The following is a 26,614-nucleotide window of genomic DNA, read 5'->3' as shown; positions in this document are numbered from 1 at the left end:
TTCTATTGCACTTTTGTGTGTTGTGCTTGGAGTTGTTTTGAAATCTAAAAATGTTATTAAAGTGTTTTTTAATCTTTCCTTTCAACAGAAGCTCCCAATGCCTCCAACTTAAAAATCGTAAGAATGGACAGAACAGCAGGGTGTGTAACAGGAGGGGAAGAGATTTACCTTCTCTGTGACAAGGTTCAGAAAGGTAAGAGTCCTAAGTATTGTAAGGCACACCAGGGTGTTCATCAGGCATACACATGAAGCGCGCTGTGCTGCCTTAGTATTCTCCCACTCTGATAGCACAACAGGATTTGTAAGCACTCAGCTTTTCTGGAAGTCAGGCCAGCAGTCCAGAAAATAACTAAATCAAAATAGTCTGTTGCAAAACATAGTCAGCTTGTGTTGCCTCCACAGAGACCGTATGGTCATCTTTGTTCTCCACATTCTACCATTGCCCATGTTCTGGGTTTTTTGTGTGTGGTGGGTGCTGGGTGATGTTTGACTCTGTTAACTAACACCTGCTCTGAATTAGTCTGAAGTTTCTGATTTATGATGAAGTTCCTGATTCTAAAGAGTAAGTATGAGCATTCTCTATTAACCATCGAAGGGAACTGAATGTGTTCAGCACTGCTGCTAGTAACTTCATTTTTATGTATATGCTAATGCTAGAGATTACTCGGTGTAAACAGATACTTCTTACAGACTCATTTTGGTAATCTCTGCTCATGGTTATGAATGTGTCAGGATTGGGCGGTGTGGATTTGGATGCTTTGTTTTTCGATAGGAAGATAATAATGGTTAATGCGGTTGGTTGTAGTATTTGGGCTGAAGTAAAAAGAAAAAAACGGAGAGAGGGAAATCCTTTGCATTTTTCAGCTATACATAATAACTGGGACTCCCTGGTGTATGATTGTATGGTGGAGTGGGTGCCCCTTTCTCACCTGTTTGGAATCAGTCCCTGCACATGATGTTAAAAATCACGCTGACATTTTCTGTTAATACAGGCTGTCCTTTTCCACCTCTCTTGCTTGCAAATATTCTTCTACCACTTAAGAAAGAGAGAGGGCTTTGGGGGCTTATAGGGGGTTTGAAAAAACTGTTTTCCTTCAGTAGTGTATATACTTACTCTCTGCTATCAGAAGGACTGAGATGAAGCATAACTCTTGTGCGCAAAATAAATGTCTGACTCAGTGGAATCCCTGAGGTGGGGTTTCCCCTCAGCCAGATTGGGGTTTCCCCTGACTTCATCACTCTCAGAAAACTCTTGCCTGAAGGAACTTGAGCATGCAGGACAACAGGCCTGGAAGTGGTGGTTCGCAGTCTTGAGACTAGCAGGTGGTGGATCAGAGGAAGCAATCTGCTCCAAAAGCCTGTCCTGTGTCAATCACTCTAAGAGAAAATAGCCTTTTTCTAGTGTGTTTTTACCAGGAGTGCTGGGGAAGGAATATGCTTGTGTGTTATTTCCCAGCTTCTCCTAAAAATACAAATAAATAAATACAAAGAGAACGAAAGAAAATTTGTTTAGGGAAGCAGACGCCAAATCTCTTGTTTCTGGCCCTGTTATGTGTTTGGGGGCTGAGGGATCACTGTTGACATGCTTCTTGCTCACGCCCTTGCCATCTCTGAGCTGCAGCTTCAAAGTGGCACTCTGCCAGCAGCAAGCGGAACTTGAACTGTGGCACTTCAGGTTTTGCTACAGTTTTTTGAACTGAAACTATTGGAGGAGAGAGGGTGGTTTCTACATTTCACGCTTCAAGTTCTCCCCTCCCTATGTGTTTGTTCCAAATAAAGCTCCTCTGGAATGTTTTATCGCCCTAGAATAGGAAGAGGTAGTGAAGCTAGTTCTCCTTTTATTGCTCAGTAAATAGAGAGCAGTTTCAGTGAAGTCATTAGAATAAGGCTAATCTAAAATTGATGTAACAAATGGGTTATTTAGATGATTTTGTAAAATGGATAAAGATAATTCATGTAGTATTCCTGTAATATTATCATCCAGCCAAAATGTAACCATGTTGATTTTTATCTGGAATAAACTTAGCCGAAGGTTAAACAAATGCACAAACATCCCAAAGATTAAATAAATGCACAAACATCCCAAAAAGTGTTTCTTTCACTCTTTGCAGATGATATTCAAATACGTTTCTATGAAGAGGATGAGAATGGAGGTATGTGGGAAGGCTTTGGAGACTTTTCTCCTACAGATGTACATAGACAGGTAAGTAACAGAGCATTTGTCATTTGTAAATGATTTTCTCATCTCTGGGAGGATGATACTATTAGGATTATATTATCATTAATAAATTAGGTGAAAACATCTGTATTATGTACTAACCTTGTCTTTTGTTGATTACTGCCTAATAATATTACAATCTTAATTGTTCTTTAAAGACATACATCAGGTAACTAGGCAGGTTAGGAATACAGTGCGAGGAAACTGGTAAACAGACCCATTGCTTTAACATGCAGCAGTGTAAGCTGGGATGGGATATATAAAAAGCTCTTAGAGCTCCTGTGAACACACTGAGAAAGCCACAGAATACAGGTGCTAAATGATGAGGGGACAGACAATGCAGTACTAACATACGTGATGTGGTGATACTTTACATGGTAGTTCTGTCTTTCCCAAAAGGCTTTAGGACTCAAACTCAAAAGTGAAACTGGAAACTAAAATGGAAGATAATTGTTGTAGCAGCCTTTTGCTAAAAATTTTTACCTCCCAAGCTGTGAACCAATTCCTACAAAATAACACAAATGTAAAAGCAAAGCTATCAAAACCCATGCTCCATGATAGATGTGTTTATCATTGTTTCCTTCACAGTTTGCTATTGTTTTCAAAACACCCAAGTATCGAGATGTCAATATTACAAAGCCAGCATCTGTATTTGTACAGCTGCGTAGGAAATCTGATCTGGAAACAAGCGAACCAAAGCCTTTTCTCTACTATCCGGAAATCAAAGGTAACTTATTAAATGTTTTATATATTGGAAGCAGAAACTGCGGAGTCCCTAGGAATGCTTTTAATAAGATAGAATTTTTTGGATGAGGGATTTTTCTTTTGTATTTGTTATTTTTAGAAAATAGGACATTTCCCTTCTTGTTTTGTGCAGAGCTAATATGAAAAGTGGTAGCTCTGTAATGGGTTTGTACATTTTTTGTTGGACTGGTAGGCAGTAAATCAAGTCTTTTCCTAGTGAGGCTTACTCCCTGGAAGTTTTCTATATGCACGCTTGCCTGTCCATACAGCAGATGGCACTCTCTTCTCTGAGTTTCTGCAAAATAATATCTGAGGACATGTTACTGTCAGTACTTTCAGTTGAAACCTTAAACCAAAGACTGGTTGGTATCTGGTGGAAAAGGTACATATTTTGCAGTTCTTTCCTTTTACCATCATGCCTGAGAGCTTCACCGATGTTTTTGAATTTTCTGATTGCCAGTACTAGTCACATAAGCCCAAGGCACTTTTTGTGAGAGCAGAGAAAGTGGTGTTTCAATCTCTTGTATTAAAATGTTAGTCACTTAGAAGAAATAAATAGCTGGCATCAGACCAGCTTCCTAAGTTGCTAGTGAAAAGTTTAATTAGCAAATCTGTGCCCTTTAAAGTCCATTTTTGAAATATTTGATGTGAATGGCAGCAGCAGTCATTGGTTTGGATATCAATAATGTTAATGATACAGAAATGCATTGAGACCCAAGTCAGAATTGGTGTTTCATTGTACTAAGACAATAAGCCTTCTGCTTAATGGTTTTACCTGCCTAGTGCTGAACTTTCAGAGCTGTGTTGAAATCAATACCCTGTCAAACTCTCTAAAATATGTGTGCCATTGTAATGGACTAAGGACAGCTAAGGAGAGAGGGGTGGTAGTTGATGTCCAAGTGAATCTACTTTATGTCTGTTATAATAAAATAGCAAAAAGCGTGCATTCAAAAAAGCTTCCAGAGTTGGTGGAGGATTTTGTATCAGTAATGATTTCAGGAGTCTTTTGCACAAGTTTTATGGAAAGTGAGGCATACAATTGCAGAGCAAAGTTACCAGATTTAAAGCAAACCTCTTTTACGTGCCTCTTAACAATGTTTTACTCCATTATGTGCATTTTTGAATACCCTACACAACCAAATCATGAAATTACCATTTAGGGACTGGTTTTTTTTCCCTTGTTGCAAGTATTCACACAAACTTAGACACCTGTATATAGATTTCTTGTTTGTTTCTCTGACTAGATTGCTCTCTAGAGTTTTCTCTCCTCGTCAGTGTGAGTATGCCTGGTGTGTGCATGCATACATACTTATAGATCATGTATGCCTGGAAATAATGCACTTGTACTTTTCAGTGTACTGTTTCATGTGTTCAGCTATCTCATTTGATGCACTGAATGATGTGCCTGTGCATGAAATTTCTTCTTGCTATATGGCTGTTGAAAACTACTAGATTGTTTAATAAACGAAGGATATTTTGTTCTTACCTCAACAGTTCTACTGGATTTTAACCTCTATAATGTTTGTATCCCTATTTTTGTATCTCTTATCATGACATTTTCACTTTTCCCAGTCACTGGGATACTTCTTTAAAATCTTTGTGTTTTGCTTTTCAGGGCAACTAAGTATTATTTTGTACTTGCACTATAAAATATTTAGAATTTTACTTTCCTACTGTGGCTCAGCATGGTTTGACAGTATTATGTCCTGCCTGGAAATAAGCAATCTTTATTCTGGTGTGAGCAGAATGCACCTGACATAACTGAAAAGACCATGCAGGCCTGAGCAATGCTGATGGTCTGGCTGGGGACTTGGCACTAGATTGTTTCTCACAGGGATTCTAATTGCTCCATTACATACAAAGTTGTTCTGTTGTTTGGAGCTGGAAGAGTGTTGACTCTTCTATAGTACTCTGCATTTTCCTTTATAAACTAGTAAACTTTAGTAATGGTTTCTGTATAGACTTCCTGTTCTGTGTGTGGCCACTAGTAAAAGTGATTCCTTGTTCTGCCTATTCCTTCTAACCTAGACAAAGAAGAAGTGCAAAGGAAGCGACAGAAGCTCATGCCAAACTTCTCTGATGGCTATGGTGGAGGCAGTGGCGCAGGAGGTGGTGGCATGTATGGAGGGGGAGGTGGCGGTCCTGGCTCCGGTAAGGCAGCAGTTTTGGGTGAAGAGGGGAGGAGGTTCTACTTTGAGAGCAGGACAGATGTTTATTCTGATTTTTAAAAAGTGCTGAGGATTTCATCGTTGTCTAGGTAGATGAGACCGGACTCTCCTGTCTTTGTACCAGTGTTACACTCATTTCAGTCAAGCATCTCCTTGTTTTCTAAATATTTCATCAGTTCATTTGCTTTCCTGCTTGGATATAAGGCTCCTGGTGACTCTTTTTTTTCTCATCCTTGAAGCTTTAAGTAACAGATAACACTGTTCCAGTTGAGGGAGTCTTGAGTCAGGAATCCATCATACCTTAGCCTTGTTGCTTCCTAGGACCTTGAAGACACTGTAATTCATGGGACAGCTCAACTAAGTACCATCTTTGGTGCTTAAAATTAAACAGGTTCTTAATTATTTCTGGGACCAGGAGTGTAATTTGTTAAATTAACCCTGTTAGTGCAAAGAACTATTAAAAAAATTGAGATACTATTTAGTAAATTTTCTGCTGTGCTCTATCTGTTGAAGCCAGAGCATATTTGACATGCAGGATCATAAGAGCATTGCTTTGATTCTTGCAGCAGAGCATTAAAAACCTGTAGATCAGCAAATGTCATCTGAACTACACTATCTTTGCAACCTTTTTTTTTGAGCAGGGAACAGAGCAGCAGTTTTCAAATAACTACATGCTTTGCTAACAGCGTATCTATAACATAACACCAGAATACAAATTTGTTGTAATCACAAAGATTTGAAGGAGAAGGGTAGCTTGTTGAAGTCTCAGCTGAGTTTTAGATGAAGCATACTAGTGATAATACATCTGTGTGGTCTTGTGGATGGTAGGATAGAGAGCATAACTAGCCAACCATCTAGAATTTCTTTGGATTTTTGAGGGGATGGGGGAGAGTTTGCCTTCAGTTTGGAAAATTTTTTTAGTAGGATGGAATAAAGCAGAAGGTATGTAGGAAACAAAATTTCAGTTCTTTAGGTTCAGTGTTCTTTCAGATGGTGTTTTGGTTGCTTTAGGGCGTAATTCTTAATCTTTTTCCTTCCTTTAGGGTTCAGTTACCCTTCATATGGATACTCTGCTTTTGGAGGGATGCATTTCCACCCTGGCACAACAAAGTCCAATGCTGGAATGAAACATGGTAACAGTAAAAATGCTGTCCTTGCAACAGATGAATTGTTTGACCATCTTTATTTTCTTTTACGCTATCAGTTGAAGTGTCATGCAGGTCTAGCAAGTGTGCTGGGGAGGGTTTGGTTGTTGGGTTTTTTTTTCATTAGAATTGGTCTCTTTTTAGAACCTCTGGCAGCAGAGGGGTTTGTGTAGGTTATACTGCCCTGCTTCTCTTTTAAGGTATACTGGGAGAGAATTAAAGCTGTGTGCATGTCCCTTTTTACTGCTAACTCCAAAGAAGCAGTCACCAAAATGCCTCCATATATATGCCTTCTATGTTCAGTGTATGTTTCAAGCAACAGCCCTTTTGCTTGCTTGAACATACTGATTACAGGTGACCGAAGGACTAGACCAGAGAAAAGGTGTCTTCCTTTGTTGCCACAGTCTGGTACTACACATTAGCCCAGAGAAATAACATAAAAGTCAATGGAAAAGATTGAATTAATAAGGGCTTTCCTGGCTTCCTAAAACAGGGAAGTAATTTCAAATCTACATGTTGAATATTCTGTAGTTATTTCCAAAGTCTCAGGGATGGATTTGCTGTCAGAAAAATGGAAGTAAATCTGAATAATTCTACTAGATTTCCTGGGAATACTTCAGACTTGTGTTCTTGTACCACAAAAAGAGAGGTATATCTGTTGTTTTATATAACAGTTTATCCTTAAAGCAGAGGCTGTCAAAAACATAACATCACTTTAGAGCAAGTTACATTGCTATGACTGTCCATGTGTATTGGCGTCTGGAGTGTTATGATTCATGAGTGTTTAATGATGACACCTATATGTAAATTTCTGGTTTGAGTTCTTTAGAGTTTGGTTTTGGCTAGTTGAGCTTTATCACTTGCATAAAAAAGCAGCAGTATTGGACACTAATGATACTAATTTTTGTTTGAAGGACTGTCAAATAGCACAGCTGAACAAGATGGGAAGAGCTCTGATAAACAGAGTGACAAACGGGATGTGAAACACAATGTGAAAGTGGAAACTATGGAGAAGAATGAGAGCAGAACCTCTGGTGATGAGGAGGAGGATGTTTCTTCCTGTAAAACTGAAGTAACTGAAGCAGATTGCAGGTGGCAGGGTAAGTGAACAAGTAAACGCATGTAGGGGAGATCAAACTGCAGTATGGGCAAAGTGGCTGTTAAAGGCCTGGAAGCTCCATAAATGTTAGCTTGGGTTTTCAAAATATGATGATGCCTCCTGGAGGAAACCGGAGGAATTCCATTCCCTGGAATCTCTCTCTGTAGGTAATCTTCCGCTTTGGTACTGCCACTGAGCAACTGAGCTTCTGCTTGTCATGCAAGAAGAGATAGCTTAAGCCCACTGAGCACACGTAGCTCTGCTTTATAATAAACCTGTATGAGAAACAGTGAAAGCAGTGAAGGTACATGGAATGCAATTCAGCAGTTGACTTGACTTTTGATAGGCTTTACTGGATGAGTAAATGGTTGTTGGTGTGATTGTTGCAGTAGTTCTTCCCTGTAATCCTACTGTTAAATTGGATGCAAAGTAACGTTACAGGTTTCAACTGAAAGTGTAAACATATGCGACACATACACGGTAAAACAACACTGTTGGGTAGCAAAGTCTTATACATCAAACAAAACGGGAGGAAGGCAAGAGTAGTCAGTAGAAATGGTTTAGCGGTGGAGTTGTAAAATACATGAAGACTACAGATCACCCTTTCCCAGACGGTAAGACTTCCTTTCCTTGGACTGTTTTTTAAAAGAGTTGATGGCCACTTTTTTAAAGTATTTGAGTAGTCATGCTTCTCATAAAATTAAAAGCAGCTGTTGGACTAGAGAGGCAGGGTAGTGGTAGGAATTGAACAGGAGGGAATTCTTTGTTCTTGGCTTCTACCAAATGCAGTGTGATCTGGACCACTTCCGTTGTTCCCTCTTGGTCAGGGAAGAGGGCACATTATCTTGCGTGTATCAGCCCTGTGTGACACTTGCTATTAACAGCCCTAGAAACTGTGGCTTGGGAAACCAAAGCCACGTAGTACGTGGGTTGTAGTTGTAAAAACCTCCAAGGTGCATAGCTTCTTGTGATCTGAGAAACAGACGCTGCTCCTGAGAAAATCTGAAGAACTTGTTTGCAAGGTTGTGATAAATCCCATGACTGATTCAGAGAGCAAAATCTTTTGCTGGTATCTGAAGAAATAATAATGTCCATGGAGCAGTCACCAAGGAGGGGCCTGAATTGCTGACCTGGTTTCTGAGTAGTGAACATTGTAGGCAGGAAGTTGACTGTTTATCAGTTGTAATGGCATGAGGAGAGGCAATCTGAAGATCCAGATTATATGAAGAACAGATGCAGAACAACAGACTCTATGAAATAGCTACTTCAGGTTTAGAACATTTGTGTATTAGACTAAAATATGCGGTCTTACAGTATTTTGAAGGGTATCTTTTTTGTGTGCTTGATACTGGAAACCAGGGAGTTCTAGCATCCAGGTTTTTGGTCTTTGGAAATCTCTATAATGAGAAAAGACTGAGCTGCTGAACACTCTTTACCCTGGATATGTATCCTGAACATAACATCCGTTTAAGGCTATTATTTAGTGATAAGAGGTGAATAGCAAATATCGATGTATCGGCCTGGGCATATGGTACAGGAACTACAGTGAGATATTGGATAGAACAATAAACTTTGTGGATCTTTGAGTAGGTCTTCGGCTTACAGAAATTATGTATTCCTGTTCATCAGGGATACCCTTCTGACCCAGTCTGAATGCCTGGTTTTGTATAGATGGAAATCCTGTGTGTTCTCTCCCTATGTGTACTATAAATGACAAAGTCTGGTTTATTGGTCTGCTCTTACTAATTGCCAACTTTACAAGGTTTTATAGAAACATGAAACTGTCAGAATACAGGCTGGTTTCAGATGATACTGCTTCCCAGAATGACAAGTGTGGTTTGAAAGTTCAGCTGTTTCATTTTTGCTAGTTTCTTATACAGAACCACAAAGGTATTGACAGAGAAGCTAAAGTGACTTTTTTTCCACAAATCAGTTTCTTTTCTCCCCTTTCTCCTTTTTGCCTCCCCACCATGACAAATTCTGCTTTTTGCTCAGTGGTTGTACATTTTATAAATCTAAGATCAGGATACTACAAATACTAAGCATGGTAAGCTGGAATGTTTTAATCAGGTGAACAGACTCTGCGCTGCTGCTGTAAAGCAGAAGAGACTGCATGGTTTGAGTCAGAGAGGGTGCACAAAGCCCTGCAGTAATTCCGTAGCTGTTTTCTGAGTTTCTGTGCAATATTTGACAGGTCACTTGGGCTTCTTGAGCCTCAGTTTCCTCAGGCTTCTTGTGCCTCAGTTTCTTCAAGTCTAAACTACTCAGAATTGCATGGGCCATTCTTTTAAGTGCTCTTTATGGATACGAGTCCTTAGATGTTGCTTGTATGTAAGCAAATCCAAGTTCCTGCTCCTTTTGTCTCATTATACACAAGTGCACATCAGTACAATTAATTCAGTACCACTCAAACTAAAGGGAGCTTCCAGAATTTGACTGTTCTCAGGATTCCTGCTGCCTGAATGCTCAGCATGCATCTGTTTTTTCTTCCAAGGGACCCGTTCCCTTTATCCTTACCTCTCAGGAGTAATTAGCAACCTGTCTCAGTGAATCAGTAAATAATGCTTGGTGGTCTGCACATCGTATTTCTTTGGCAGCACAGATGCCTGTCAAAAGAAGGTGGTCTTGCAAGGAAGACAGCTGAACTGATGAAGACAAAACTCTGTGTTGCAGATGGTCTGTTCCTGGAGAAGGCCATGCAGCTTGCCAAGCATCACTGCAATGCTCTCTTTGACTACGCTGTAACTGGAGATGTGAAGATGCTGTTGGCTGTTCAGCGCCATCTCACTGCTGTCCAGGATGATAATGGAGACAAGTAAGTTGTTCTGTACTTACTGGGTTGAAAGTCATGTTTTTGATGACGGAATGCCGCAGTCGTTTTGTCCCCTGTGTGTGCAGATCATGGATGGCAGCACTGCTTTAATGAAATAAATACTGTTCTCCTTGGTGCTGTTTGGGAGATGTACAGCTGTGGTTTAGACATTTTTGTTGCATTTGCAGAAAAGTCATTCACACCACAAAGTTCATTGATCCAGTACTGGTCAGAAAATAATACAGTTATAGTGTATGATGAGCTTGTTGAGAGTTTGTTTGCCTTTCTTTACTTAAAATCTTGACTGACCATGAAGTGCTCTGCTTGCATCATGATACACAGTTGATGGGGATCCTCAGCTTTGTGCTGGAGGAGAGTGCCTGCTTTTCATTCTTTGCAAGTCCTTGAGTCTTCATAGGAAGCTTTAAGTTACAGATGCACTGGGAGATGTAGAAATAATAGCTGGAGGGTCCATGCTGCTTTTCTCCCACTGACACCAAGTTCTTCCCCGAGGACAGTATTTTGCTCTTGCTTACATCCATACTGTGCCATTGTCTTCCAAGACACTGCATGGATGTTTGTGGCAGACTTGCTAGTATTTGCTTATCAGTCCTTCAATAACGTGAGCTGGAATACAAATCCATTTTGTTCTTCTGCAGCAATGCAGATTATGTACCTTCACTACATTTAGTGAAAACAGGCCTCAGATTACTGATAAACAGCATACACTAAGGACTCCAGAATCAGAGATAGCTACTTTACTTCCTTTGCTTTCCAGTTGGAAACCTGATGTCTGCTTTGAGGGAAGCAGGAATATGAACAATGCAAGAGCTAGCAACAAAATCTGCTAGCACTTTGGACAATACAGCTTCTGTGTTGTAAAAAAAAAAAAAAAAAAAAAAGCCGTGGGTAGAGCAGTATTGAGCAAGTAGGACCTGTATTTAAATATCAATAAGGTGCCCCTCAGATTTGGACTTTCAGGGCATTTCAGCAAAGCCAAAAATGCCTTTCAGAATGATGGTAGACAGTTGTTTTCTTCCTGGATCAAGAAGTACCTGCAAGTATGTGCAGCTCAAGCTCATGTCACCTTTTTCCTGGGATGGAATTTAGTCTGTGAGCATGTAATACATCTAAATTACTCTGCAGCTTTTTAAGAAAGTTTTGGTGTCTGTCTTCCAGCTCTCTCACAGGAGCTGTTAAAAACCAAAAAACTTCGAAACTCATAAATCAATTTCCCTAATTTTCACTTTAATCATTAAAATTATATGGCAAAAATAAATTTTAAAATTTGCTTAAGCCTAAAGAAGTGTTGCTATCAACAATTTTGCTCATCTTTCATCAAAGTAGTATGTAGGGAATGAAAATACCTTTCATGGGATCCTATGTTTTGTTTTATGGCTTTGAGACAAAATACACTAGAGTTTGTCATTAATGTATCTTTACAGTGGGCACTCAGTAGCACCAGCTGTCACTGCATTTATACCAGTACCACCACTCTCTAGAAGCCTGATGGTGTTATGGTGCTCTGCCTCCACAGTGGTGCTGAAAGGCATTTTTTGGATGTAGAACTATTTAAGAAATGGAATTTCGTGGTCTAGTCAGCATGTCTTTACAGCATTACATGTAGTGGCAGGGTAAAATTAAAATCCTTGCTACAGGAAAGAGAACTAAAGGCAGTAGAAGAGCAAATTTGGTTCTGAAGTGAGATTTGGAAATAAATGTCAGCATGACACAGCATAATGAGAAGCATGTACCAGAGAGCAGAGGAACAGCTCTTTGAACAGCACAGGAGAGTTGAAGGAGGTAAAGTGCCATGCCTGTAGCAGCATCCAGAACCAATAAAACAGACCCTTTGAGGATGAGTTTGGTTTAGAAATATTTTTTTTTCTCTTTTTAAATTATCTTATGGGTTGAGTGCTTTCAGTCTCAATTTCAAGATGACTCCACCCCAAATGTCAAGGAACTTCTTTTTATTTTTCTGATGAAAGTGTAGATCTGAGTTTATTCATGTATTTCTGGAGCAGCATAACAAACACACCACCTGTCCTATGATGATATTGTGTGTCAGCAGCAATATGCTAAAAAGATGAGCCTAGAAGTTGTCCAGCATAAAGGGCATGACTTTGAAATGAAGTCTACAGGGAACAAGACAAATCAGGCTCTGTTGGAGAGGGGTGATGGGATTCACAACCTGCTTTTTTCCTGGTGTCGTTTTTAAGTACAGCTGCTGTGGCTGGTGATCAAGGAGCTGTCTCTGGAGAAGAGCACAGGAAAGGCCGTGGCATTAACTCAGTAGAAGTGGTGAAGCATCTTGCTATGCAGAGTCACTCATGTCCCAAACCAAGTTTTTTCTTTGGCATGATGTCTCTGGCAACTGCTGCAAGTCCTGTGGCTGTTAAGTCACCAGGCCTGGGTCCTTAGTCATTTTTCTGTTTGAAAATGAAGAAAAACCCACAGGTCTGGGGAAACCCCCAAGGGAAAATATGCTTTGATGGCAGAGAGGCCTGTGGAAATTCTGAAGGAAAGTTTTGACAGTAAGAGGTGTTCATGTGCTGCATAATTCAAAACATGAAAAAAACAAAACAGCAAAGAATCTGGGGATTTCAACAAATTCTGAAACAATTATTTTGTGCTACAAAGTTTGTATTTATTAGACTAGTAGTTAAGTTATGCTCAGAACCAGCAAAAGCCATCCTGAGTCTGCTTTTGTGATTGAAAGGTTAAACACGGTTAACTTCTGGCTAGCTTTTTTTAATGTTGAGATTCATTTTAGGTGCTGACATTTAGTGCTGAAATCATGACCTCTAATAATCAACTGTTCATATCATAATTCAGTCAGATCTACTTTAAAATTTTTATAATAAACTTGAAAATAGTGTGAATTTGTTCATCTGGTTTTTTATTTGTTTCAGTGTCCTTCATTTAGCAATTATCCACCTTCATACGGAGCTGGTGAAAAACCTTTTGGAAGTGATACCTAATTTGAATTATAATGACATCATTAACATGAGAAACGACCTTTATCAGGTGCGCAGTGGTGGTGGTGTAAGTGTTCTTGGTTGTTCAACCAGTAAAAAAGAAACTGCACAACTTTACGTCTGTCTTATTTTTCTGCATTGGAATGAGCCCAGATCAGACTGGAATACAAAAACACAATGACGTACTGTAAGGTGGTGGAGGAGCAGGAGCGTGTTTTCACTGTTTTAGTTCATAACTCCCCTTGATGTTAACAGAAATGTCTCCATGGATTAATCATAGAACAGGCCAAAAATAGAAAATTCTTCAGTTCATGTCTTCATTATTTGGCTTCTCTGTTATTAAACCAGTGGCGTGGATTACAGTGTGCCAACTCTGGGATCTCTTGACCATTCTAACATAGGTTAACTTGGGATCATGAGTCAGTTCCTGCATCATCAGTTATCTACAGGCATGTGGAAGCTGTAACAAACTGTGCCTTTCCTATAGCCCAGATGATATTTGTGCCCATCACATGAGCACCAAGATTTTCCCTTTCATTTCTAGATTCACATTATAGCAAAACACAGAAAAGCCCATCCCCAGGTTTTTTACCTAGTAGGATAAGAACTCGTAACTGTCAGTCACTGCCTCAGCTTCATTTGTGACAGAGTCTGAGCTATTTGTATTGTAACTCAGGCTTTAAGAAGAGCTGCGGAAACCTGCCTGGGGAATAATCTCTTCAACTGTGCATCCCATTCAGCTGTCCCAAAGGTAACCAGCTGGATGTTACGCAGGGGCACTCTGACATTTGTGTCATTTCTTCTGCTGTGAACAGTAGAGGCAGGTTTTTATTCTACGCAGATAGACCCAGAGAGTTTGACTTTTTTTTGTTGTTGTTCTCTTTTGCATTTCATTTTTACATTCATACAAAGCAATTTGAAATGTGGGGGCTGATGAAAGCAAGCAGAGGATTCTGAATTTAATTCTATGCCCTCTGTTTTCCAGAAACAGGAAGAAAAGCTGTGTTCCACACAAGAAATTAATCTCTTAACTGCCAGGACCTCTACAGCTATTCCTACCTTCTACTTAAACCTTAAGCCAGTGGTGGGAGGGAATGTAGGCTTGGGCTAGAATTTTCCTTCTGTACAGATATGCTGAATGTTGAATCGTACATGTACCTTTATAGATTCAGTAATAAATTGCAAATATGTTGACAAATCTATTGACAAACACAAGCTTATTGTACAGAGCTAGAATTACTTTTTTTGTAGTCTGCTGTTAATATAAGGGTAATGATATGGAGATGGAATTCTGTGCAATTTTTCAATTATTTTAGTGTTGGAAATGTGATTACCCAAAAACCATACTGAAATGCTTAGTTTAAATACTTACATTTCTCAGTATGTTCTACATGCTGCTGTTCACTGGCAAGACTGTCAAGAATGCAGTATACAGTGACCTTTTGGAAATACTTGAAAGCCTCTCGGTGCTGCAGGTGTCTCTGCACAGAAACAGAGAACATGCAAAGAGAATCAGCTAGCTAGACACGCCCTGTGTGAATGCAGTCGTTCCATGCTTTAACAAATGCACAGAACAGCAGGATTTTCTTCTTTTCTGTGCACTCATTTTGAGGCATAAGGAAATCCCAAGCCAATGGTTGCAGACTTCCTATTCAGGAGCAAAACTAGAGCATAGATCAGTGCCAAAGGCAGATGTGAGCAGCCCCTGGGAAGTGCATGTGCTCCCTCTGTGGTATGGACGTGGCCATGGGGCAGCTGGAAGCAGGGTTGCACTGTCTGGGGGGCACAGGGATTATCTCATTTCCTCAGCACCTTGCACCTGCAAGGCTCAAATAGTCAGGTCGGTGCCCTGGCTTACAGAGAAGGCAGCATCTTTGTTCCTCCTAAAGTCCAATTGCTGATCCTCACAAGGCAGCTTTTATTTCCAGTAAGAAGAAACTTTGCAGTAAAAAAAAAAAAATGTACACATAAGCAAGCTTTTAATTTCTCTTAGCTTTGGAGTAACATCATCTCACACTAGGAGCTTTTATGGGTTTTAGAGACTTATGTAAAAGTGATGTAGCTGTTGCTTATCTTTTCATGGCTTGCTTCTGTCACTTCTAGACCCCCTTGCACCTGGCAGTAATCACAAAGCAGGAAGAGGTGGTAGAAGACTTGCTGAAGGCTGGAGCAGATGTCAGTCTTCTGGATCGCCATGGTAATTCTGTCTTACATTTAGCTGCTACTGAAGGAGATGACAAGATTTTGAGTCTAATCCTCAAGCATAAGAAGATAACGCCAATGGTCAACCTTTCCAATGGTGAAGGTATGTAAAGATAATGGCTCTATTTTACATTTACCTGCTGGACAAGCACACCTCAGTTCTGCCCACGCAGTCTTTCTGCACAGGTAGATACAGACGTTGGAAATAGCATCTTTCCCTATTTTGCATATGCTGTCCTTGGCTTTTATATTCCTGCACCCACAGATGAGAGAACACAGACATGTAGTTTTTCTGGTTATACAGAACATAGTGGTAAAAAGCCACATGACACTGCATGGATTTGAATTTTTCTTACTGTACATTCTCTTTAATCTCAAAACTTCAAGCACTGAGTTACTCCTGAGATACCTTATGCAACCACTGATTTTTTTTAAAATCTCCCCAGAAGAAAATCTTTCCTCCTCCTCTCTAGTGAATGAAATCCCCTAGAAATAACTTCTGGACCACTGTCGAGTTTCATATCTGGTACTTCGTGACCATACAGAATTAGAACCTATAAAATAACCACAAAGACACAATTTTCCCGTTTTTCAGTGGCACATGTCATTTGAATTTAGTACTCCTCTCTAGCAGATTCTAAAATATCTGACCTAAAAATGTTATTCTGGGATTCAAAAACCTGTGTTAACTTCCTCAGAGAAAGAGGGGAGGTTTCGTTTAGTTGGTTTGGGGTTGGGTTTTGTTTTGTTTGTTCTTTAAATACAAGGCTTTATTATTCTGAGCTGATGCAGGTAATTTTGAGGTGATAGGGGCAGTGTGACCTTACGGGAGGATGATACCAAAATAGACCAATTATTCCACAGACTGTTTCTAGAAGAGATGTTCAGTAGCAAATGGGGCCAGTGCAGGGTACCTACTTGTTCAATATCGAGATGCAAATTTTCTTTTTAAGGCTACTCTCCTTTGAGGCGAAGAGATGCTCTTTAGTTCCTGCCTTCTGTTCCACCTCGTAATCTACTGATTTTTTTTTTTTTTTTTGCATGGCTTTGACTCGCCATCAGTAACGCAACTAGTTCCAATTTATGCACAAAGAACACTTTTATTAACACCATCTTTTAGTGTATAAGCAGGCAAAATAAGTTACTTCTGCTCAGATAACTACAGTAACTCTCATTTTACAATTCTCATAGATGCAGCCACTTCAAAACTCATTACTCTTACATTTCTGTCTTTTTCAATATTAATGCACATGATGGATGGGTTTTGTTTTGTGTAGGTCTCAGTGCAATTCACATGGTGGTGATGGCAAATAGCATGTCCTGCCTCAAACAGCTGATTGCTGCTGGAGTTAACGTCAATGCTCAGGAACAAAAATCTGGACGAACTGCATTGCATTTAGCTGTTGAGCAAGAGAACATCCCTTTGGCAGGCTGCCTTCTGCTTGAGGTAAAGGCAGAATCTCTTTCTCCCAGGTCTTTTCACTTACTTTAAAACTCCTGAAAATCCTTAAGTGCTTCAGAGGAGTAGAAGGGCGGGCTTTTTCCTGTTTATTGACTTGATTACTTAAATTGTTTTAATGGAAAAATCATTGCTGTTATTCATTATTGCTTGTTCAGCGCTACTAGGGAACCTTTTGCCCAGGTTGAGGAATTTACAGTTTGTGAGCCTGACCTGATGGCATATGCCATCGTTAATTAGCACCGAGTAACCCCGGCAGCCAATGAAACTACTCATGAACGAGTTAATCACTTCATCTGCGTGAAGTGGAATGTATCTACAGATGTGCACAGAGAGATAGTTGTGTATATCTATAAATATTTGTCTCCTCTCTTTAACACCTTGATCCCAGTGTGTAGTTCGACACACCCACAGGTGCCTGCAGTAGCTTTCCTCGGTATCCGCGTACGAGGGTGCCACCAGCCTACCCGCTGTCCTGCCCAGCAGCAGGAAGGCAGATTTCTGCACGTGCCGGTTCAGGCTCCAAACGCTGCATGTAATCAGATGGCAGAACTATTGCATGGGGTGCAAAGTGGCTTTTATCTGCCTGACCTATTTGGGTTTATATGCTGTGCCTCCTGCTGTCATGCTGGAGCACGCATCCGCCATCCGTTCCTGCAGGCAGGCAGTTGTAGTTACTTTTCGCTTCCTTCTTTTCAGACAACGAGTTTTTATGCAAAGAGGTGTGGAAAGGTGCTTATCAGCACAGTAGCAGTGTTTGTGCAGACGCGAGTCTCTGCAGCTGTGTGGTATAGACACTTGTACAGTAGCACTTTTCTTTTTGTCATTCAATAAAAACGTAGGGTGACGCAGATGTGGACAGCACTACGTATGATGGGACGACTCCTCTTCACATAGCAGCTGGAAGGGGCTCTGCAAAATTGGCAGCAGTGCTCAAAGCAGCAGGTATGAAAATAGGCTGGAGAATTTTCTTTCACTGTGACGATTCAGGTTAGAAGGCTGCAAGCGGAAAAGAATGTGCGAGTGAACTTGTTTAATGAGCAGAACAAACTGAGTGTTGAAAGCATGAAGGTTGGTTTTTCCTCAGGAAAGCCCTACTTCTAGGTGCTGTACTACTCTTTAGCACCATCTAATGGCTAAAAGAAGCAAACCGTGTTAGTCAAGGAAAGTTCGAGCACTCTCACGGGTTTTTTGAGTATTTCTTTGGCAGTTTTATAGCTGAAGAAGCATAGAAAAGACCTCGTTACATAGCTGGGGTAAGTGTTGGACTGCTTTTGAAACAAAACAAATAGATCACTGAAACATGAGCTTGTTAGTGTCCCTTATTTCATATCACTGTGGAAGAGTTAGTTTTGAATATTTATTGGAACATTTTTGCAATTGTATTTAGACCTGATTTTTCTTCTTTGAAAGAGAAATCCAAGCCTCCCATTGCTCTGGCTGTGTGATTGGTCTTTTAGTAATACCCACACTTTCTCTGACACTACAAAAAGAAAAACCACACCATTGCTTCCTCACATGCATGCTATGCTCTGAGCCAAGAATGGGACTGGAAGTCAGCTGATACAATCACAGCTTGCTCTTTGGGCCCTAACACTCTGCCTGTCATTTTTTCCCACTTTATAAATGAAGAGTAGCATTATACAGAGATGTGACAGCATTTAACTTCAGTTGATAAAAAAGCTATTTGCTGATTTAATAGAAAATGCAATTTAGCTTGCATAGCTAAATTAACAGATCTGCCATTCATAACTTAGAATATGTATTTTAAATATTGTTGGAAAGCAACTTGAAGCCTTTTCTTAGGAGTTTATTTGCACGCTTGTTTTCCAGGTGCAAATCCGCACGTTGAGAACTTTGAGCCATTGTTTGATCTAGATGATGTGAAAGATGATGAAGATGACGATGAAGGGATTGTGCCTGGAACGACACCACTGGATATGGCGGCCAACTGTGAGGTATGTGGTCTGGGGTTTTAATAATAAATGATAGTTCAGTGCTCTCAGCCAACTCCTTTCACTGTATCCACAGCTGTTTCAATGGTGACAAGCTACTAGTTTGCCATCAAAAATTAAACTAATTCATCCAAAAAAAACCCCCATAAAACAGCATCAGAAGAAAGTTCCACTTAACATACTACTTGTATGGAACAGGAATGACCTGGCACTTCTTGAAATAGTTGCACTATGGTCTTCAATATGGAAAAGTATTTAGCTGGTTGGGCAGCTTGGGTTTGAAAGCCCATACTCGGGTTTCTGTGCTACATGTTCTTCAGAACTGCAGACTTTGTGTGTAGGGGAAATGCACTCTGGTGTCCTGCCCAGTGATTAGGCTGCATGGTCCCTGCTTTAGTAGCTGGTTATGTGCAGTTGGTTTGGTGTGAGTGTAAGGTACCAGCAGTCAGCATCTCTAAGCACAGGGACCTGGGGAGTGGTACCAGCCTTAGGTGAAGATCTAACCCAGGCTTTGTTTTAAATGACTAGTTGCAGGCAGGCAATAACTTCTCACTTAGCCACTGCTACTGCCCTTACTTACTCCAAAGACTTCCTCTGTATCTTGAAAACAGTTGCCAGATGACATAGCTAAAGATCAGGCGAGAATAACTTCTCAAGATTTCCCCCTCAAGCTTTGCACAGGTCTTCTACAGTATCTTTAGTCATACTGATCTGGGACAGAAAAAAATGCCCATTTACAGATGGAATTAGGGCTTTATATAATATTACTGAAACTTGTTGAGATAATGGACACTAACGAGGTTTCTGCTAAATATTGACTTTAATGTATTCTCTTAGGTGTATGACATACTAAATGGCAAACCCTACGAGTCAGCAGTGGTTTCAGAAGACTTACTGACACAAGGTAACATCTATAAAGTAGACTTGACAATATCCCTCTAGTTAATTGAGTACTGAAAGTGTACTTGCAGAAGACATTGCCTTGCAATAGCTTGTAACTGAAATGGGGAGGGAGAAGAGGTACCTCCCACCCTCTCATTCGTAGAATGAGCATTACTCTGTTAAGAGGTAGGTCCCAAGAACAGGAAGGAGTACACTCTCACTGTTACTGCAATACATTAGTAAACACTGGGATTGACAGACACTACAATACTCTTTAATTTGGCTTTGTGCTTAGAAATGAACAGGTGCATGATTTGTATAAATAGTAAACTAACATATTTCTCTGCTCCCCAGGACATCTGAGAGACCTGAAAGAAAATTTCAAGATGCAGCTTTACAAACTATTGGAATTGCCAGATCCGAACAAAAACTGGTCGACTCTAGCACAAAAACTAGGTCTTGGCATACTTAATAATGCCTTCAGGTTGAGCCCTTCCCCATCAAAAACTCTGCTAGATAACTATGAGGTAATGTGGCCATAACAAGTTAGGAAGAACACTCAGACATGTAGACAACATTGTCCTCCTCCTTGGTGAGACAGTGTAGACCTTTGGTTGTAGCCAGCCTGGAGCCATCTGGTATCTTCTCTCTTAGGTTTCTGGTGGTACAGTTCAAGAGTTGATCACTGCTTTGAGACAGATGGGTCACACAGAAGCCATTGAAGTCATTCAGAAAGCACTATCCGTCTCACAAAGCCTGTCTCACCTGGAGGACAATACAGCAAAAGCTCTTCTGTTGTTATCACCACCTACCTTTGCAAATGGAGAGACAGGTAAAATTGACAGCAAAACATCAGAAGCTTTAAGATGTTTTTTCCATTCTCCCTTGCTGCCTTGGACTGCTGAGAGATTGCATAGCTTTTTACACAGCTTGCCCAAGCTGCTTACCTGTTTCAGAAGTACTTTACTGCAGCACAACTTTCTCATTGTAGGCATTTGCTAGGCCTCAGAGGGACGGGAAAAATGGACCATTTGCCTCAGTACCCCTGCATTACAGTACTGATTGCACTGCCTCCCTTTTCTAAAAGCAGACATCTGCCACTTACTGATGGTAACTCCTTGGATGTACTGCAGATAAGTTTCAAAAGATAAACTAGGCAGTGATCTCCCAGGCCTGTACGAGTGCCATTACCTTTTGACTTATTTCCCTCTCACATCTGGATAAACAAAAATGTTTTGTGTTCATAAACTTCTCAGTAAGACTTTGGTATTAAATTCCTCCTTCTGCAATGTGTGGCTCTCCAAAATGGCCCAGTGTTCTGTAGGCAGAGAATTCGGGGATGGCGTAGGTTACAGGGCACCTCCAGCAGTCATGCTGTCTGACTGCCTCCTCAGGGCAGGGCCAATAGAACGTTTCAAGAGGTTGCCTGTGTCATGTCCAGTTGAGTTTTGACCACCTTCAGCCATAGAGGTCCTATGGTGGTTTTGGGCAGGGGACTCTACTAACAAAAAAAGAAGTTGTGAGAAGGCAGTAGTAAGTCAGCAGGGATGTTTGGTCACTGTCTGGCCACAATTAAGTAACAAAAACTTTTGGTTTTGCCCCAGTGCCCTGTTCAAGCACCAGTAATGCTGCCAGCACCCTGCTCTGGAAACTTAGACCCAGAAACTTACACTGTAGATATTTCTGGAAAGAAAAAAGAAATGTCACCATAACTCCATCCTGGTCCAACATTGCCAGTTTACTCTCTGTACAAAACTGTTGAGTTGTGGAATGAACTTCTACAGTTATCCAGAAATGTGGTTGCACACATATTGCCTCTTTAGATTAATGTGGAAGGGTAAGAGGGGTTCAGCTGCTTTGCAGCATGAATGGACTGCATCACATCATTTATTTTAAGATGGTTGTTTACAAAAATAATGCTGACCACTGTTCTAGTCACAGTGAGCCCACATCATACCTTGGATACTGCTCTTACAGTCAGACACTCCTTCTGTGGATCTTGCACAGACAACAGCTGCTGCTGCCTTCTTTGTATCTCAGGCTCACTTATGAGATGAAAATTGTTCAAGTATTTCTCTCAAAAAGAAATCTGTAAGTGAAATAACATGAGAAAGTTTTAGGAGGCTCTTCCTGGTCTATGAATCTGAGAACCAAAGAACCCTTTGCCCCGCTACTACCACACTTGGGCAGAGTCCTGACTAGTGCAGTGAGAGCATGAGTGTCAGCAGAGCTCCAGGCTTCTCATCCCATCCAAGCTCCAGCTGCCGTCGATCACTGCCAGCAGTGCATCACATCCCATGCTTTGGTCAACTAAAAACGTTCAGTACAGCTTTTCCTATTATAATATCTAAAGTTAATTTTCCTGTAGAAGAGCTTTAACCCTATTGGTTTGTATTCCTTCAGCTTTCCTGAGAACAACTCAAATGATGATACATTCCCTTTCTCTCTCCCTCAGGTGAGCTTTATAATAGCAAATTTCAAGACAATGAAAGCATGTGTGACAGCGGTGTGGAGACCTCCTTGCGCAAACTGAGCTTTGCTTATTCAGACTCTCTGAACAGCAAGTCATCAGTAACACTTAGCAAAATGACCATGGGCTATGGACGTGAAAGTTCAGTGCAGAGCAATTATATAGCCAACTAGTTAATATTCGATTAGCAGTGTGCAGTTACAGGAACAAACGTGACATTTCAGATTACATTGCTGCCATCCTGGTCCAAGGGAAGTGAATTCACAACCAAAAGCGTGCTGGAGGAACCACACACAACCTGAACCAACAGCAGCTTCAGCATGTGACTCCCAGCCATTGCTTTCTTCCTCAAGTACATTTAATTGTCTTCAAGCCATATATGGTAACCAGGGCTCTGCTGCCACAGTAATACACAGGACTGGACACTGTGAATGACTGAAGGAGCTTTTCTGGTTTCTGAGAATTTTGTTTCGTAGATGAAAGTCACTCCTTGTTAATGCATACCAACTCATTTAATAAAAAGAGGTAAGGCACACAGAGCAATCAGCGGATACAGTTTCTAGCTGCTCTCCTCATAATTTTTGCAGCACAGTTGCAAGAAAAAGTCTCATAAAATAGCTGGTAAAGAAAATCCAGGACTTAAATCACAACAATGACAGAGAGAAAAGAGAATCCTAAAAAAAGAATTGTGTATATTTCAAATAATGTATTTAAACTTAACTTTGGTGCCTCTTATTCAAAAAAATTTTCAAGTTTGGCATTTTCCTATTTGTAAATAGTTTTTTAAATATCTGTTCCTTTTTAAAAAATGTGCTTTTTAAATGCTTATTTTTATTTTACTTTTTTAATAAAAACCCAAAATGAAATCTTTTGTCTACACTTGTATTGTCTACACTGAAGATTTATCATTTCGGTTTTAGGTACAAGATCATACTAATTTCCATGTACTAAAATAAATAAAGGGTTGCAAGCCACCTGTCTTAAAGTTTAAGGATCTATTATGGTGGGAGACTAGGAGTGTCAGCTAGTGCTGAGCAGCTGTGCTTTGCCTGTGCTTTGGAACTAAAGCCTCTGACTCACGGTCTCTTTTAGTTCTCATAATTATGGCAGCAGAGAATCATTTACGCTGAAACTATTTAGCATCTCAGCAAAACTCTGAGACAGTTCTTCTTTGGACTGTTGAGAAACTCCTCTACTGTGTTCCTGAGCTGTATTTCTTCTTGTTGCATGTGAATTCTGAGATAGTGAGTGTAACTGTTAAGATGTTGGCCCTACTAAGAATACAGAACAGGTATCAGATTTCATGATGAAAAAGCAAAGAGCTGCATTTAACCACTGTCACTCCCTTGTAGCCACTTTTCTTGGCACAAAGCTGGAGGTTGACAGTGTTGTTCTTGGCTCAGCTCAGTCTTCAGTAACCTGGGTGTCACTTCTGAGAAAATGAATCAAGATAAACCTTTAGAATCGTTAGTTTAGAGCAGTAGTTGCTGTAATGAATTAAGCCACGAGTAATGAAAAAAACCCAAACTTGTGAAATAATTTTATATCCAGCCAAATTACCAAGTACATCAATTATTTCCAGAGAAACAAGATGTGTAACAGTAAAAACACCATCCTTTCAGTTACTGTATGTGTAACCTACATCTGCAGTTATCAAAGGCATATAGATTTTTGGTCAATTAATGTACTTGTCCAGTAGTCTCTTTGCACTCCAGCTGTAACAGAAAGAGGAAAAGGTTTGCATGTTCTGTTGCTGAGGAGCTTTTTGAGCCCTAGAAGAGCTGTTCTCTGAGTCAAACACACCTGCTGCTGCCTCAGAATTTCCAGAACAGCTCAGGGGCTGGCAGAGACTTTTACTGATGATTCTACAATCCTGCAGGTCACCGTCACCAGGGCATCCTGGCTGGTGATTCATACCTTTTAGCCTTATTTCTGACCAGCTCTGCTTCTAAACCACCAGAAGACACCTGGGTCTGTATTTCCTTAAGCATTTCATGACCAAATGCTGCATAATAGCTATTCCTCAGGTTAGTAATCCTGCAATGAACAGCGGGACAACTCCCCTGTGAATTCAACTGCTTTAGATGGCAGTCTGGTAACTTCTTTCCTTGCAGCATCTCAGTTTCACTGTATTTAACAAGAGAGGCTTTGGTCCTTCTTTTTACTTTTTTGTTTAGAAATAGAATATTAATTTAAAAATAATTCTTACTAATTCAAACAGGAACACCATTTTTACAGTTGAGTCACATCATAGGACAACTTTTCCCATCTGCATTAACCCTTAGCATCTTAAGTAGGTGTTGCAGGCATAGCACATAGTCTGTGAGAACTAGGTGAGAGTAGGAGGTAGAACACACCAGCTAGTGTAGGACACACTACAGAAAAGTGGCATGACATTTAGTAGGAGCCATTTGCGTCTTCTTGGGTGATTCTCATCTGACAGAGCAAACCTACCGAGAGCCTTGTGTTTACCTCAAGCAGTTCAATTAAAAGAAAATGCTAACACACACAGCTTTACTCTTTCTGCTTTACCTTTTTTGTTATTAGTAGGTAGCGATCCTGTACAGGGCACACTCTTGTACTGATGGCACCTGGGAGGCGGCCAGGCTCCTTGCTGGTATGAGGCTGAAGACAGCATACAGAGGAACCGGGTTAGCCAGAAAAAGTGTAAGCAATGCAGGCAAGTCTCAACAGAAACATTTAAAGCAGCTGTAACTATCAGGATATATTTATGTGTCTTATCATCCTATCTGCTCATCTCAGGCACAGATCTATTCTAATGCCTCCTTGCTGAGAAAAGAGGTGCTACTCCTATTTCACAAGTGTGATGGAATAAACTAAAAACAGTCCTGCAGAAATTCAACTGCCTGAGAGCTCCTGTCTAAACCTGGCTTACAGAGAGAAACCTCTCTCACTTAATGCTAAAAAGAGAGTTGTAATGATTTATGTAATGTCTTATGTTTTCATTCAGCACAGTATATCAGAATTTACAACTCACTAGACCTGGTAGCACAGGGTATTGTCCCCACTCTATGCCATATTACCTCTAAGGAAGCAAAACAGAGAAGCATTATTACTCACTGAGTTCTCTAAAGTTAGGACTAAGTTGTTGGGGTTTTTTTAAGATATATGCACAAACAGCAAGAATGGCATTTCGGGAGTTAAGTTTTTTCCATTAGAAGTTTTAGTAAAACTTGCCCAGCAAGTTGTCAAGCACTTAGAGTGGGGCATCTGCACAGTGGCTGGATGCACAGAAGTACTGACTAGGCCCACACCACAGTGGGCTTTTCTAATGCACTCCATCATGCTGCAGGAAGCCTGGTGTGTATTTCCATTAGCAATTAAAGCACTGAGGCTGGAGATGTGGTCAAAAAGCATCAACCAGCAACCTCAAACTGATCCTTAAAAGCTGATTTCATGGGTTTGTCCTCCCGAGTGCTACTCATGCTTCCTGTCCCTTTGACAGGGACTGCACAGATTTATCTGGAAACACTTGCAATATTCAAACGGATCAATATTAAAATAAGAAAGCTTATCTAATTAAGCTTTTTTTTTTTTCCTGGAATATAGAGGTGTAACCTTTGGGCATCCTCAGTCAAGTTCAGTATTAAATTTTAAATGAATTACAGTGAGGATCAGAATCTGAAATAATTTCAAACTTAATCTGCACTTGAAGTAATTACAACTCGCTACATTATTTTGCTACTGCACTGAAGTAATAAACACAAGAAACTTGTGGAATGGAACAAAAGTAAGTTGTGACACCAGACCACGAGAGATCTTCCATACATTCGATGTAAAAAGGATTATTCAGAAAGCTAAACTGCCCTTGATTTTAGATTTGCTGCCACAGCTCTAAGTTTCTGGTGCTATCTTGGGAGGTATTTACAAACTTGAAAACCAGTGTGGTAGTGGGAAGTTCTACGCAAAATTCAGAGATTTTTGTGGACTGCAGGAAGGACAAGAATCTTGTCTGCACATGGTGTATGAAGTGTCTTTTATCCCTTTTCTGGGCAAGTGAAATGTTGTTTTCCCACATTTAAGGAAGAAAAGCAACCCTCCTCCCTCCCTCCAGCTAAGTGACAGGAATGGTGGTGCCCATGCGTTAGCTCAGGGTGCAATGGTGAATACTCACCCACCATCCCCAGCTTTCGGCTCTTCTGGAGGACATGATCTTCTCTTACAGTAGAGCAGTTCTGGAGTAACTGCCAAATGTGTGGTCTGAACTTTTGCTGGCTTCAGAAGATGCCTACAGCTACAAGCAAAAGACAGCACAGGTTAATTACCCAGGAGTTGCCACTCTGTAGTCAGGGTTGTGAAGCAGCCTGATGTACTGCTTAGAGCCAGGCTGCAGTATGTACCTTATTTAAAGCCTGTAAAGGTTTCCCCCTGGACTCATTTAAAAGTAACTGCTACAGAAATTTTTCACCCATCCATTCACCCTTGCTATTTTCACAATGCAGAGGAACACTGGAGGTCAAT

General features: G+C 40.5%; 1 protein-coding gene across 3 annotated transcripts in view; it reads left to right on the top strand.

The window, feature by feature from the left end:
- NFKB1 (nuclear factor kappa B subunit 1) overlaps positions 1-22,992 on the top strand; it is a 59,325-nt gene extending 36,333 nt beyond the window's left edge. For all 3 annotated transcript variants that reach the window (XM_074905512.1, XM_074905511.1, XM_074905510.1), the window contains exons 9-24: positions 89-193; positions 2,112-2,203; positions 2,807-2,945; positions 4,991-5,113; positions 6,174-6,263; positions 7,190-7,375; positions 10,048-10,189; positions 13,099-13,213; positions 15,268-15,469; positions 16,644-16,813; positions 17,668-17,770; positions 18,659-18,783; positions 19,618-19,684; positions 20,017-20,189; positions 20,317-20,494; positions 22,118-22,992. In XM_074905512.1, coding sequence (XP_074761613.1) covers positions 89-193; positions 2,112-2,203; positions 2,807-2,945; positions 4,991-5,113; positions 6,174-6,263; positions 7,190-7,375; positions 10,048-10,189; positions 13,099-13,213; positions 15,268-15,469; positions 16,644-16,813; positions 17,668-17,770; positions 18,659-18,783; positions 19,618-19,684; positions 20,017-20,189; positions 20,317-20,494; positions 22,118-22,305 — 2,198 coding nt within the window. In that variant the 3' untranslated portion in view covers positions 22,306-22,992. The remainder of the gene's footprint in view (positions 1-88; positions 194-2,111; positions 2,204-2,806; positions 2,946-4,990; positions 5,114-6,173; positions 6,264-7,189; positions 7,376-10,047; positions 10,190-13,098; positions 13,214-15,267; positions 15,470-16,643; positions 16,814-17,667; positions 17,771-18,658; positions 18,784-19,617; positions 19,685-20,016; positions 20,190-20,316; positions 20,495-22,117) is intronic.
- Positions 22,993-26,614: the final 3,622 nt, after the last annotated feature.

Source organism: Athene noctua, chromosome 4 (assembly GCF_965140245.1).
Source record: "Athene noctua chromosome 4, bAthNoc1.hap1.1, whole genome shotgun sequence".
Lineage (NCBI taxonomy): Eukaryota > Metazoa > Chordata > Aves > Strigiformes > Strigidae > Athene > Athene noctua.
The sequence above is the reverse complement of the archived record's forward strand: the minus strand, read 5'-3'. Positions and strand labels throughout refer to the sequence as shown.